At 46.4% G+C, this 13,055-nt stretch overlaps 1 protein-coding gene across 1 annotated transcript; it reads right to left on the bottom strand.

Annotated features, from left to right (window-relative positions):
• Positions 1–842: 842 nt before the first annotated feature.
• Positions 843–10,976, bottom strand: Nyx (nyctalopin). Its single transcript, XM_036175338.1, has 2 exons — positions 10,930–10,976; positions 843–3,798 (listed from the first exon to the last, which is right to left on the bottom strand). The coding sequence occupies exons 1-2, from the start codon at positions 10,958–10,960 to the stop codon at positions 2,390–2,392; spliced, it is 1,440 nt and encodes a 479-aa protein (XP_036031231.1). The 5' UTR covers positions 10,961–10,976; the 3' UTR covers positions 843–2,389.
• Positions 10,977–13,055: the final 2,079 nt, after the last annotated feature.

Genomic DNA, 13,055 nt, shown 5'->3' with positions numbered 1-13,055 from the left:
TGCCCATTCAACTGAGTTAATGGCCACTGAGGGAGATCCCCACACAGCTGGGGCTTCCTCCTAGACCCCTGGATTAGGCACAAACCACACCCAAACACCTGTTTTCACAGAGATCCTTTATTAAGTAGGGAAGAAAAGTTAAAATGGCTGCTTTCTGACTCAGGCAGGAAAGAGCAGCAAATGACCTTGCAGGGGTCATTTTTAAGAAGACAAAAGGAGAGGTCTGTGTTAGAATATGCTAGGATGCGGGATGAGGGAGAAGGGGGAGGGGACTGGGAAAGGGGGCAGGTGTGTTTGTCCCAGAGGGACAAAGGTCTGCCTCTGCATAGAGAGGAGACAGACGTGGCACATAGGCAAATGGCTGTTTATAAATGAAAGGGGAGGGACCCTGTGTTAGGATGAGGTGTTCGATTTTAATTGGGCATGTTAATTAGGTGAACCAAAGAAGGCTTCTGATTGCTAGAGTTTGGTGGTCAGCCTCAGGAGGAGGAAGTGGTCAAATGAGGGAATAGACCTTGGGGGCTAGCTTCAGGAATGTAATCTAAAGGGTTTTAACAAGGCAGAGGGAATGGGGAGAAGGGCAAGGCCGGCCAGAGCCACATGCTCGAGTGGGCTAGTGTCCCTTCAAGTAGGCAAGCCTATTAGAACACTGCAGTAGTTTTTACTTAGTACTATTACTTAGTCTTATTAAGAAATACTGTTTGTGGCACATGCCTGTAATCCTAGCAACTGAGGAGGTTGAGTAGGATCGTGACTTCAAGGCCAGCTATGTAGTGAGATCCTGTCACACACAAAGCATGTATGAAATTACCAAACAATAAAAAAAATCACCTTTTCAAAAAAGAAAAAATACTGTTGTCATTGACAGCTTGGCACACCCTAATCTGTGTGGGTTTTTTGAAAGCTCTCCTCTCTACATACAAAGGAAGGAACTCAGCACAAGAAGACTGTACATTTCCAGGACCTTGACAAATACAGCTATTGCTGCTCACTGTGTGGAGACAAACTGGAGCATCTATTTAGCAGACACATGGCACGTTTGCTGACCTGATCCTCTCATGGCCCATCAGGACCCGCACCTGTTGTGGTCAGTTCTACTGCCAACTAGACTGAGATTGGAAAGTGACTGGCCAGTTTTTTTTCCTTCAGTGATGAGTAGAGAAGCCAGGTCCTCACCCATATTAGGCAAGCACTCTATAATCCACCACTGACCTATAATCTCCAGCCCACAGGCCAACATTTAGAGGGCAACCTGCAAAGCTCACACTCATGGCCAGGGCCCAGAGAGCTGCCGATTCTGAGGCTGACAAGACAATCAACCTCTGCTCTTTTTCACCTCCACCCTGAGAAGAACTAGTGTGTCAGTGGCCCTGGGTGGGATTCGGCATCTGTACCCTCATACACTCCACGCTCAGAGCCCCTGCACATTCACTGTAGGTGCTGGTAGACCTGTGCCCTCAGGCATGCACCCTGAGAAATCTGAGTTCCCCCTTCCCTCTGGGCCATTAGTCAGTCTCCATGCGAGCAGCTCCTAAGAATTTCATACCTAATGAACGCATCCCAGCTGGAGATCCTCTACCCTGCTAACAAAGCATCTGTGGGAAGGGATACCCTTCCTACAACAAGAAATGCTAAAAGAAGATTGTGTGCTTCCTTGAAAGTTGGAAGCTTATTGATTTACCTTGTAGCATTTTATAAGTGTGGTCTACAAACACACCTTAACATAGGCCTGGCACTGACTATGCTAAAGGATCAATTGTGGCCTAAAAGAAGTGAATCTTTGTTTTAAATTCCACTTAACACACACCTCAGACCTCAGCAACCACCACCTGCCTTGGATCTCAGTCTCTTCTTTCCCATGCCCCTTCTCTAATGGCCTGTCCACCTTCCTGAACCTTGTTTTCCCCAAGCTCCTGGGCATAGGAGAGAGAGGAGGATCGTGTTAGAAAAGACGGATTGGGTTTAGTGGGCTACTGAAACAAGAGATGGCATGTACATGTACTAAGTACTAAGATAGTTCTTAGTACTTAGCCAATCAAGTCAGTCCTTAGCCAATCGAGTCCCGCTTTAATGTAGGCCCTGGAGGTGGAGGGTGGGAGTCCCAGGAACTTCCATTCCTCACCTACCCACCCAAGAGCCCTTGTTCATACTTCTCTTTTTCAATGGATGCCCCTGTGAGAAGAGCAGAAATTTATACCCACTTCAGTGGCATTTCCTAGAGTGCTCCTCTGTCTAGGGCTATCTTTGGAGATAGTGTTTCTTCCACCCTCAGCAAGAACTTTTACCCTAATCCTATTCCCTCCCCTCTCAATACAGACACTCCTAATCACAGCCAAGCAAACCCTCCCCTTTTGGCCTAAGTGGTTTGGGTCACTTCACTGTGGCAGAGTCAGTCCCTCTGCAGGCTGAACACGCCATACTGTGCCAGGGTGAGCAAGAGGCAAGAGGCAAAGAGAAACATGACCTTGCAACCCAAGACCACCACTCCACGAGAGGGAAGGCTGTCGTACAGCGAGATGTTGACCAGCTCCCAGGTGGTGTTGGCTACTTCCTGCATGGGCACCCTTGGGGCCAGCAGCTTGGAGAGGAGGCTGCTGAACCTGCTCACAGTGGTGGCCACTGGCTCTGGACTGGGCCCTGGACTGGATGTGGTAAAGTTCAGCTCCTCAGGGTCCACACACAAGCCATCAGAGGAGTGCTCAAAGACCACCTGGCTGAGGTCCAGGCCGGCCACGGAACCTGGGGAGGCACATGCCACATCAGCCACACGCCCAGAGCCCTCCATCCAATCGTGCAGCCACTCCAGATGGCAGTCACAATGCCAAGGGTTACGGAAAAGGAAGAGGCGGCCCAGGAAGAAGCCAGGCTGGAAAGCGGCCCAGGAGAGCATGGTGAGGCGATTGCCATTGAGATGCAGGGCCAGGAGGCCTGATAGGTTCTGGAAGGCGCCTTCCTCCACAAAAGTGATGCTGTTGCGGTCCAGGTAAAGCAGCTCGAGCTCTGCCAGGTCAGAGAACCAGGCACGTGCCACATGACCCAGCTCGTTGCCTCCCAGATTGAGTGTGCGCAGGCGGTGGAGGCCTTGGAAGGCAGCAGCAGGCAGCGCGGCCAGCAGGTTGTCATTGAGCAGCAGATGCTCCAGGACACCGCAGTCGCTAAAGGCCCCTGCATGCACTGCTCGCACGCGGTTGGCCTGCAGGCTGAGCGAGCGCAGGCGCCCCATGCCTCGCAGTGAGCTGGAGGCCACAGCCTCGATGCGGCTGCGCTCCAAGTGCGCATGCGTCAGGTTAGCCAGCCCTCGGAGCGCACCAGGCACGCGGCGGAACAGATTGTCGAAGGCCGTGAACTCGCGCAGGGCGGGCAGCTCCGCCAGCAGACGCTCGGGCACGCTGAACAGGCGGCAGGCCGCCAGGTCGAGGCGGCGCAGGCGAGCAAGCGCCACAAAGGTTCGAGCGTGCAGATAGCGCAGCTCGCCATTGTGTGCCAGGCGCAGCTCGGCCAACCGCGGTAGACCCTTGAAGGCGCCAGGCGTGATGAAGGACAGGTTGTTGTGGCGCAGCGACAGGCGGCGCAATGACGGCAGCGTGCCGAAGGCCCGCTCGCCCAGGATGCGCAGGCCATTCCGGTCCAGGTCGATGGAGGCCGCCTCGCACGGAAATTCAGTGGGCACCTGCAGGAGGCCCGCACGGTCGCAACGCACCGAGCAGCCGCGCTCCACGCTGCTGCAGGTGCAGGCCGCAGGGCAGACCTGCAAACAGGCCTCGGTGGCCCCGGTGCAAGGCAGGCCGAAGACCACCGCTGGACAAGAGAGGAGCCAGAAGAAGAAAAGACAAAGAACAGTAGTCAGAGGTCGCCCCCGTAGCAGGTTGCAGACCCTCCACCAAGTCCTGCATCAACAAATGGCCCCTTGCCATCTGCTTACCAACACAGGTTTTCCCACCTCCAGTGCCCTCCCCTTTGCTTTCCTATTAGCTTAGTAAGCAAATCTCTGCTATAGTCCCTGCGTCCCACTTTCCTCTAAGGTTCCTAAACTGTATCATCACAGTATGCTTTTAGAATGTGACTAGAAGGTTTGTTGGTTGTGTGGATCGGGGAATCTCTGAGGGTGTCACTATACCCTACATTAAGGCCTGTGCTGCTCAGTGCAGTGGCCAGCAGTCACATAGGCCCCTAACTATCTGAAATGTGTCGAACCCAAATTGAATAATACAAGTATATAGAGGGTGTCAAAAAGTAAAATACTACCTCAACAATTACATATGGGTTACACATTAAAATGATGTTTCATGTGATACATTGGGTTAAATATCAAAGTTAATGTCAAGTGTTTCTACCTTTTTAATGTGCCTATATTTCTATTGGTGTCATTGGCCCCTTTCACCATAAGAATTCAATTTTCAAAAACCCCCAGTGAGTCAATTTAGCCTCATGAAAAAGGAAGAACTAAAGTTCAAGGCAGGGTGGAAATGAAAGAAAAGCCTATTGTATTTCTTTTTTTTTTCTTTAACAGTGACTGAAAAGTTAAATTTAAGGATAATCTCAGATCCCAGTGATGGCAGAAATAAAAACTGAAACATACAGAATGAACTCTCAGACAAGTGTTGTGGAATATTAGTTGAAGATGTGTTACAATCGTTTATGCTCTGGAACATTTGTTTAATGATGCAGAGATGTATTGCATTCTTTTATGTTGCATTTCTTTAACTCTGTAAATCTCTATTAACTTTGACTGTCTAAAATACCTCATTGGTCTAATAAAGAGCTGAATGGCCAATAGCAAGGCAAGAGAAAGGATAGTCAGGGCTGGCAGGCAGAGAGGATAAATAGAAGGAGAAATGGGGGGGGGGATCAAGAAGTGAGAAGAGAACAAGGAGAGGAGGATGCTAGGGGCCACACATCCAGCCATGGAGTAAAGCCTCTGGAGGCAAAAGGGAGACACGAAAATTTAAATTAAGAAAAGCTGGCTAGAAATAAGTCAAGCTAAGGCCAGGCATTTTTAAGTAATAATAAGATTCCGTGTGATTTATTTGGGAGCTGGGTGGCAGCCCCCCCCCCCCCAAAGAGCAAAGAGTAAAAAACAACCAACAACAGACAAGTTTCAATTGGAAGGAAAAGGGGGACTGATTTTAATAATTTAATTTAATAAATTATCACTAATTGTGGAAGATCCAGGTTAGGTGCAGACATAGGAGGGGAAAAAACAGGCATTTTCCTGGGTTGTTTGAGCAGTTTGAGGTCTAGTGGTTTTTGTTAGTCACCAAGATCAGAGGCTGGTGAGTCATCCTGAAGGGTTTCTTGTTATCTTGTGATAAAGGACAAGCACATGCCATACATTATCTATAAGGGAAAAGAGACTCTTGGGGGGTTATCAGGTTATGAATTAAGGCATGAGAACCTTTTCTTTTCTTGTCCCCATGAGGATCCTATTTCCCTTCTCCCCCCATCTTATCTTACTTTATTTTGTGCCTGGCATGGGTGTGTACATGCAGAGGTCAGAAGACAACTTACAGGAGTCAGTTTTTTTCCTTTCTATCACGTGGGTCCCAGGGATCAAACTCAGGTTGTCCAGCTTGGTGGCAGATGCTCTAACCTGCTGAGCCATAGCACTAGCACTAGATAGACTCTCCTATTTCAAGGACAGCGTATTAAATACACTATCAGTGACCGCCTACATTTCTAAAGAATTGACCAGCCTTTACTCTCTATAAACTTGTTTACTTCATGCTGGGAAAGAAAAATGCTCATAAATTTTGTTCTGAAAATCAAGTGGATGATCAAATAAACTCATCAAAACCTGCCCTCTCCAAGTATGGTTGCCACTAGCAGCAAACAGGATGTCATTGCCTGCTTCCTTGTGTAAGGCTGTGGTCCCAAGCCTAGTCTGAGGATCAATAGACTGTATTGAGACTGAGGATGTAGCTTGGTTGGCAGAGTGATTGGTTGGCTAGCACACAAAGCCCTGGGTTCTATCTGTAGCCCTGCATAAACTGAGTGTATGGTACATGCCTGTAATCCCAGCACTCAGGAGGTGGGGGCAGGAGGATCTCAGGCTCTAGATCATCTTCAGCTACATAGTGAGTTCAAGGCCAGCCAAGGATATGTAAGACCCTGTAGAAAAGAAGAGAAGCGGGGAAGGTGGCACTGACAGATGGACCATCTCCAACCAAGTGATCTCGGGCAGTGTTCAGTTTCACCAAGGAAATGGAGTGTCCAGATGTCAATGTGCTCAGTGTCCAGCAAACACGCCTGGCCTGCCATATCCCTCCCATCCTGTACACAGTACCTCGCCTCTCTAAGCCCCTGTGGGAACCTGAAGGCATAGACAACACAGGCGTATGTTCAAGATGCTCGCTGCTGCCCCTGTAGGCTTACTCAGTTCCAGCAGTTCATCTCTGTGAACACTTCATTTTTTCTCAGCTGCTCCAAAGGGCATTGGGCCCTTTCAAGTTTGTCTTTGAGTGTTCAATTGAAAACAGGCTACTTCGATATTCTGCTGTTGAGGAAGCTTGATATACCTTTCCCTTCTGCCTAAAAACTGTGAAATAGACGTCAAGCTACCAGCAAGATTCTTGGAACCTATACCATCAGGTTGGCTGTGAGGGAGTTGGGGATCTAGCTCAGTGGTAGAGCACTTGCTTAGCAAGCACAAGGCCCTGGGTTCGGTCCTCAGCTCTAGAAGAAAAAAAAAAAACACAAAACACAGATTGGCTGTGAATAAGAGCTCTGTTGATTGGTATACTCTGCTAGGGAGGCAGGACCGAAAACCTTAAGTGCAGTCCTCTGCAGAACAGAGGAGTAACCTGTTCTCATCAACCGTTCCAACTAGGTTAAGTTGAAGTATCACATTTCTGTACCAACAACCCTTCATTCTATTCTCTTCTCCTTTCTAATTAAGAAAAATACACTCTCAATCCTATGACTCATTTTTCTCCTGATGAACAGCCAGCATTGTTCCAAGCACACAGTATGGCAGAAGTAAATGGAATTGATGCCTTCCTTTGTGAGTTTCTTGACAAAGAATGTCATGTGTTTTAAGAACTCTTTGTAGACAACTCATAGGATTATAAGGTGGCTCACAACTGTGAATAACTCCAGCTATAGAGGATTATATTATTAACTGTACTGTATAATATAGATTATCACAACTGATATGTAATTATCACAACTGATGCAAGAGATCCCAAAGGCAATTGCTAATGTTTTTAAAATGCTTTCAAGAGGCTAAGAGATGTGGAATGAAGCTTTCCATTGTATATTGCCCTTTGTGGGTGTGGTTGGTTGGTCAGGGTTTAGCCCTGGCTGTCCTAGAACTCACTCTGTAGACCAGGCTGCCCTCAAACTCACAGAGATCCACCTGCCTCTACCTCCCAAGTGTTGGGATTAAAAACATGTGCCACCATGCCAGCTGCTGTATATTCTTTTTATGATTAAAATTTTGAACCACGTTGTTATGGTTTGAATTTAAAAACTATGCCTCAAAGCCTCCTACAGGAAAGGCTCAGTTGCCAGTTGGTGGGCTTTGGAGGGGTGATTGGATCATGAGAGCTGTTTCATAACTGAGTGGACTATGAAGAGGTGGAAGTGGGTGGTGGTGCACACCTTTAATCCCAGCACTCTGGAGGCAGAGGCAGGGAGGCCAGGCTACACAGAGAAACTCTGTCTTAAAAGAAGGTGGGGGGGGGGTGAGAGGAGGTCAAACACTGGTAAAGGCTTTGAAGGGTGTATCTTGTCCCAGGACTCTGTCTCTCCTTACTTGTGATGGCCAGGAGGCAAGCAGCTCTGCTCCACCAAACCCATTCACCATGCTGTACTGCTTCCCCACAGACCCAGAAACACCAAAGTGACGTGAACTGAGACCATGAGCCACACTGTGCATGTGAGTGTAGTACCCAAACAGCTGGAGTTACAGACAGTTGTGAGCCATCTGATGAGGCTGCTGGGAACCAATGTGGCTCCTCTGAACCACCGAACCAGGCATTTTTTTCCTTCTTTTTTTTGTTTTTTTGTTTTGTTTTTTGTTTTTTGAGACAGGGTTTCTCCGCGTAGTTTTGGTGCCTGTCCTGGAGCTCACTCGGTAGCCCAGGCTGGCCTCGAACTCACAGAGATCCACCTGGCTCTGCCTCCCGAGTGCTGGGATTAAAGGCGTGCGCCACCACTGCCTGGCCAGGCATTTTTTACCTGATGAAAAAAGAATACTTACCATGTGGATGTATAGGCTATTTCAAAAAAACCGGCTGTAGTTTATTTTAAATTTCTACAAAACAGTCAATATATCACCATTAGAGACCAATCTTTGGTCTCTGAAACTTTGATAACCATTAGAAATAGTAACTAATTTACTGGATTAGTAGGCAAAATTTAAGTTGAATCAAATCAGTTCTCAAAACAGACAACAAAACTCCAGCATTGGCTTACCAGGTATGAAGACCAGGTATGTGCTTAGTAAGCCAGAAAAGCAGGCAACAAGAAAACTATTTCAAATATAAAAATAATAACATATTGTGGTGAGTTCTGTTTGCAATCATAGCAGAGTATCTTCCATCAGTTGAAATTTTCTGTTGATAGCTACAATTAATGCTACAAGGAGACTGCAAAGAAAGGTCTATGTGGGTGTGCTAACCAGGGCTTCACATAGGAATTACATGAGAGCTTTTGATACTCACAAACCCAAGCTAATTGCATCAAAATCTTTAGGGGTGGGACTAGGCATTGTTATTTGTAAAGCTCCAAGGGGATGATTCTAATATGCATTCGAAGTAAGAAACCAAGGACATTAAGCAGACCTACTTTATAAAAATGAGACTCATATGTGTAGGGGGATATTATGAGCTATACCAGAGTGACTGATGGCTGGCTATGAGTCCCAAACCTAACTATATAATGAAAGGAGTTATAAACAGGTGTTGTAAGAAACACTTGAACAGGAAGAGTCATAGCCCACTCTTCATACCATCCAAGAGAAACAAACAAGTACATCAACAGATGAGTGGATGAACAAATGTGGCATATCCATGCAACTAATATATTTTGGGTGTGCATGTGTGTTCGTAGAGGACAGAGGTCAACATGAAGTCTCTCCCTCAGTCACCACCCTATTGAAACAGTTTCTTGCTGAACCTGGAGCTCTCCCATTTAGTTTGACTGGCTGGTCAGCAAACCCCAGAGAGCCTCCTCAGCACTGGGCTTACAGGCTGTAATCTTGCAGCTCCTGTTTTTTATGTGAGTGCTAAGAATTGAACTCAGGTCCTCATGATAATGTATCAAGATCTTTACTGTTTTTAGTTTCTGTATCTCTTTTGAAAGTCATGTTCCCTGTGCTTTCACTCATTATACCCATCTTTCCCCTGTCGATTCTTTTAGCATATTTATGACAAACCTTTCTCTGGTAATCCCAATATATAAACTCTCTGTGGGCTTTCTCTGAAGGAAGATGAGGCTAGACAAAAAGCAATGAACAATGGAAATGGTAGGTGTGTCTCTAAATGTACAAAACCTCTCTTTTCTCACCTTAATTGTTTAACAGCCAAGTGATTGTTCAAAACAAAATAGCAATGTATTATGGAGTTTATGACACACATGAGTGAAAAATATGACAAAGAAGCATGAAAGATGAAAAGAAACATGAATTACTTTGATAAAGACCCTCCACTCTACATGAATCAAAGTAGAACTGTTACAGTGGCCTTGATCTGTGGAGAGGCCAACTTGAAAGAGCCATTTCTCCACCTGGGTAGAGCCCTAGCATTCCAAGCTGCCAAAACTTAAAAGAGTTAATCCAGTTGAAGTGGTCGATCACCTAGCCAAGGGACCCTTCCTCAAGAAGAGAGGTTCACCTTAAACCACACTAAAAGGATAGGAGAAATAATTATCCCTTAATGAGATAGTATACTTTTCCTTCTCCCAACTCCCACCCTATAAGGCCAGTAGTTTACAGGGTTAGGATTAGTCTGCCTGCCTTTCTGAAAAGTGTCCGTTCTAAGCATGCTCATTCGGGCTCATTTGCACCTTGCCTACTTTTTTTTCCCCTCAAAATCTAATAAAATTGGCCTCAAGATTTCTTCAGTTTATTCTCAATTTTTTTTTTCGAGACAGGATTTCTCTGTAGCTTTGGAGCCTGTCCTGGACTAGCTCTGTAGACCAGGCTGGCCTCAAACTCACAGAGATCCAACTGCCTCTGCCTCCCGAGTGCTGGGATTAAAGGCGTGCGCCACCATGCCTGCCACATGCTTTCATTAACAAAATTCAGACTAAGACTTCTGAAAGGGTCTCCAAGCTCCCTGGTAACATTTAACAACTCAGCCTAGACTCTACAAATTTATGGTAGCAAGATTAGTTCAAGGTAGACCAGGACAAATTGGACCTGCATATTATAATCCCCAGAAAATCAAAAGAATCTCAACCTTACCTCACACCATGCACAACGAACAAAATCCCATAAATCGTGAATATAGGAAATAGTTTAGGAACTGTGGCAACATATGTATGTCATATTGGTGACACAAACATGTATAATGCCACTCCATTTTTATGGATTTCTTTTTCTCTCATAATAATCAGTTTTTTAAAATTTGAATCAGTGTTTCACTTGTAGTCCAGGCTGGCCTTGAATTCACAATGCCCTTGCTTCAGCTCCCAAGTACTAAAATTACAAGTGTATGCCTTAATGCCTAGCTGTACTAGTCAAGTTTAATAAATGTTTGTTCATAGATTCATAACATTATTTCATTGACTCTTACAGTCTTGCACTTAAGTGCATTATTCTCCTGATCTCAAAAGAAGAAAGTGAAATGGGGGGGCACGGCGGAAGGTAAATGGCACTAATTTTCTAATTTTGTTTAACTTTCCACTGAGGCTTACTGTCCCCCAGCCCACATACCTAATCTGAGCTCCTGTGTCTAACTACAATATGAAAGAACTGTACATTCTGACCTTTGAGGAGCCTCTGGCACTCATTGTCCATAGTTCTCCAGCAGTTGTTACCAAGCACTGTTTCTAAGAAAACATGCCCCACTCCAAGTCCCATGGGTCTCTGCTGCCTCCTCCCAGGCACAGCTGTTTGTGCCATTACGCTTTGATGTAAGCGCGGCTAATTGGATTCATTCCTTCTCCATGAAAATGAAATAAGCACTAAGCCACTGGCCAGCAAGCTCTTGTGAGTGCAAGCCTGTCTAGTACTGGGCCCGGGATTTGTGTTGAAGCCACATGTGATCTGGCCGTGGTGACACAGGCCTGGAATCCCAGCACTTGGTGGATGAAGGCAGGAGAAATCTGGAGTTCAAGACCATCATTGGCTACATAACAAGTTTGAGGTCAGCTTGGGCTATATGATAGCCTGTCTTGATAAATAAAAACAAAAAGGAACAGAAAGCAGCATGTGACGCAAAGCTATGGAGAAGCAGAAGCCAAGGGCAGTGTGAGGAAGCTAGTGTATAGTCCCTCTACTCAGGGTACCATAACAAAGTGCTAAACTGGGGTAACTTGCTTGTAAACAAACGTTTCTTGAGGTTCTTCAGACTGGGAAGGTCTAGATCAAAGCAGATTCAGTAGCTGGTGGGGGCTGGTGGCTTCTTTCTCTGTCTTCATGACAGAAGAGTGAAGGCACTCTCCAGCATCTCCCTTATAATCCAGGGCCAGGCATGGTGTGCACACTTTTAATCCCAGCACTAGGAAGGCAGAAGCAAGCAAATCTCTGTGAGCTCCAGGCCAGCCACAGATACACAGTGATACCCTGTCTCAAAAAACAAATCCCAGTTTTGGCTGGACGGTGGTGGCGCACACCTGTAATCCCAGCACTCGGGAGGCAGAGGCAGGTGGATCTCTGTGAGTTCGAGGCCAGCCTGGACTACAGAGCTAGTCCAGGACAGGCTCCAAAGCTACAGAAAAACCCTGTCTCAAATAAACAAAAAACAACAACAACAACAAAAAAACAGTTTTGAGAATTCCTCCTTCATAACCTATCATCTCCCAAAAGGCCCTGCCTCCCACCTCATTCTAGCACATTGGGAATTTGTGTTCAATGATGACTTAGGAATGCAACCCAGACATTCAGTCCTCTCGTGTGCAGAGAGAGCAACAGATCTGAGTTCCCACAAGGCCCTGCCTGCTAGAACTTTCTGTGTCATTTCCCTGTTCCCAGTTAGAAATCCACTGAAGCCATCCGCATGGATAAGTAGGTTCTGTTCCTTACAATCAAATGGTCACTGATTATAGTAGACATTTGACAACAGAGTAGACAATGCCTTTTAAGTTCTCTTTCTACATTCACCTAGAAGCCAGAAACTCTCCTTCCTAACTTTGTCTAGCAGTTAGGGCCCAGAGTAAGTGACCTAGATTTGTCAAGCAGACAGCCAGCAAGATTTGGAAACAGAAAGCCTCAGGCAGAAACCATCTTCTGGCCAGAATGGCAGGAGAGCCACCTGGCTTTCAGATTTACACAGTGGTGAGGAAAAAGAAAAAAAAAAAGAAGAAATAAAAAAAAGATCTGCATGGTGGAATTGCTGGCACCCAGTACTGTAGTGGGTAGCCATTCTAGCATTGGCCTGGAAGTTCCAACCCCCATTGAGGCTTCTGTGACGGTCACACCTAGGATCCAAATGAGAAGGATCTCTTGGTGCCTGGGCCCTGGACGCTGGAGGTAGACCGAGCAGAGTTCTCCAGAGAACACCGTGGAGAGTGGTGGCCTTAATAATTTCATCAATACAGTACCTAACGTGTTTCCCATGTGCAGGTGTGCCCCTTAAATGGCAGTGGCTATGGGGTCTGTCCTGGAGTTACTCGCTTCCTGATATAGGCATTTCTCTTGTCGGTGATGTTTCCATTCAAGAATGCTAGGAATGAATACCTAATGTCATCAAATAAGCTCCCAATTAGCCTCTGCAGCCTAGAGCAGTTCCTACAGTTTGCAGCCAGATTTTTTCCTGTTCATTTGAGTGTGTGTGTATGTGTGTGTGTGTGTGTGTGTGTGTGCGTGCGTGCGTGCGTGCGTGCGTGTGTGTGTGTGTGTGTGTGTGTGTGTGTGTACACATGTGTGCCACAGCAAGCATATGGAGGTCAGA

The sequence above is a fragment of the Onychomys torridus genome, chromosome X (assembly GCF_903995425.1).
Source record: "Onychomys torridus chromosome X, mOncTor1.1, whole genome shotgun sequence".
Taxonomy (NCBI): domain Eukaryota; kingdom Metazoa; phylum Chordata; class Mammalia; order Rodentia; family Cricetidae; genus Onychomys; species Onychomys torridus.
This window is presented reverse-complemented; position numbering and strand designations above follow the sequence as displayed.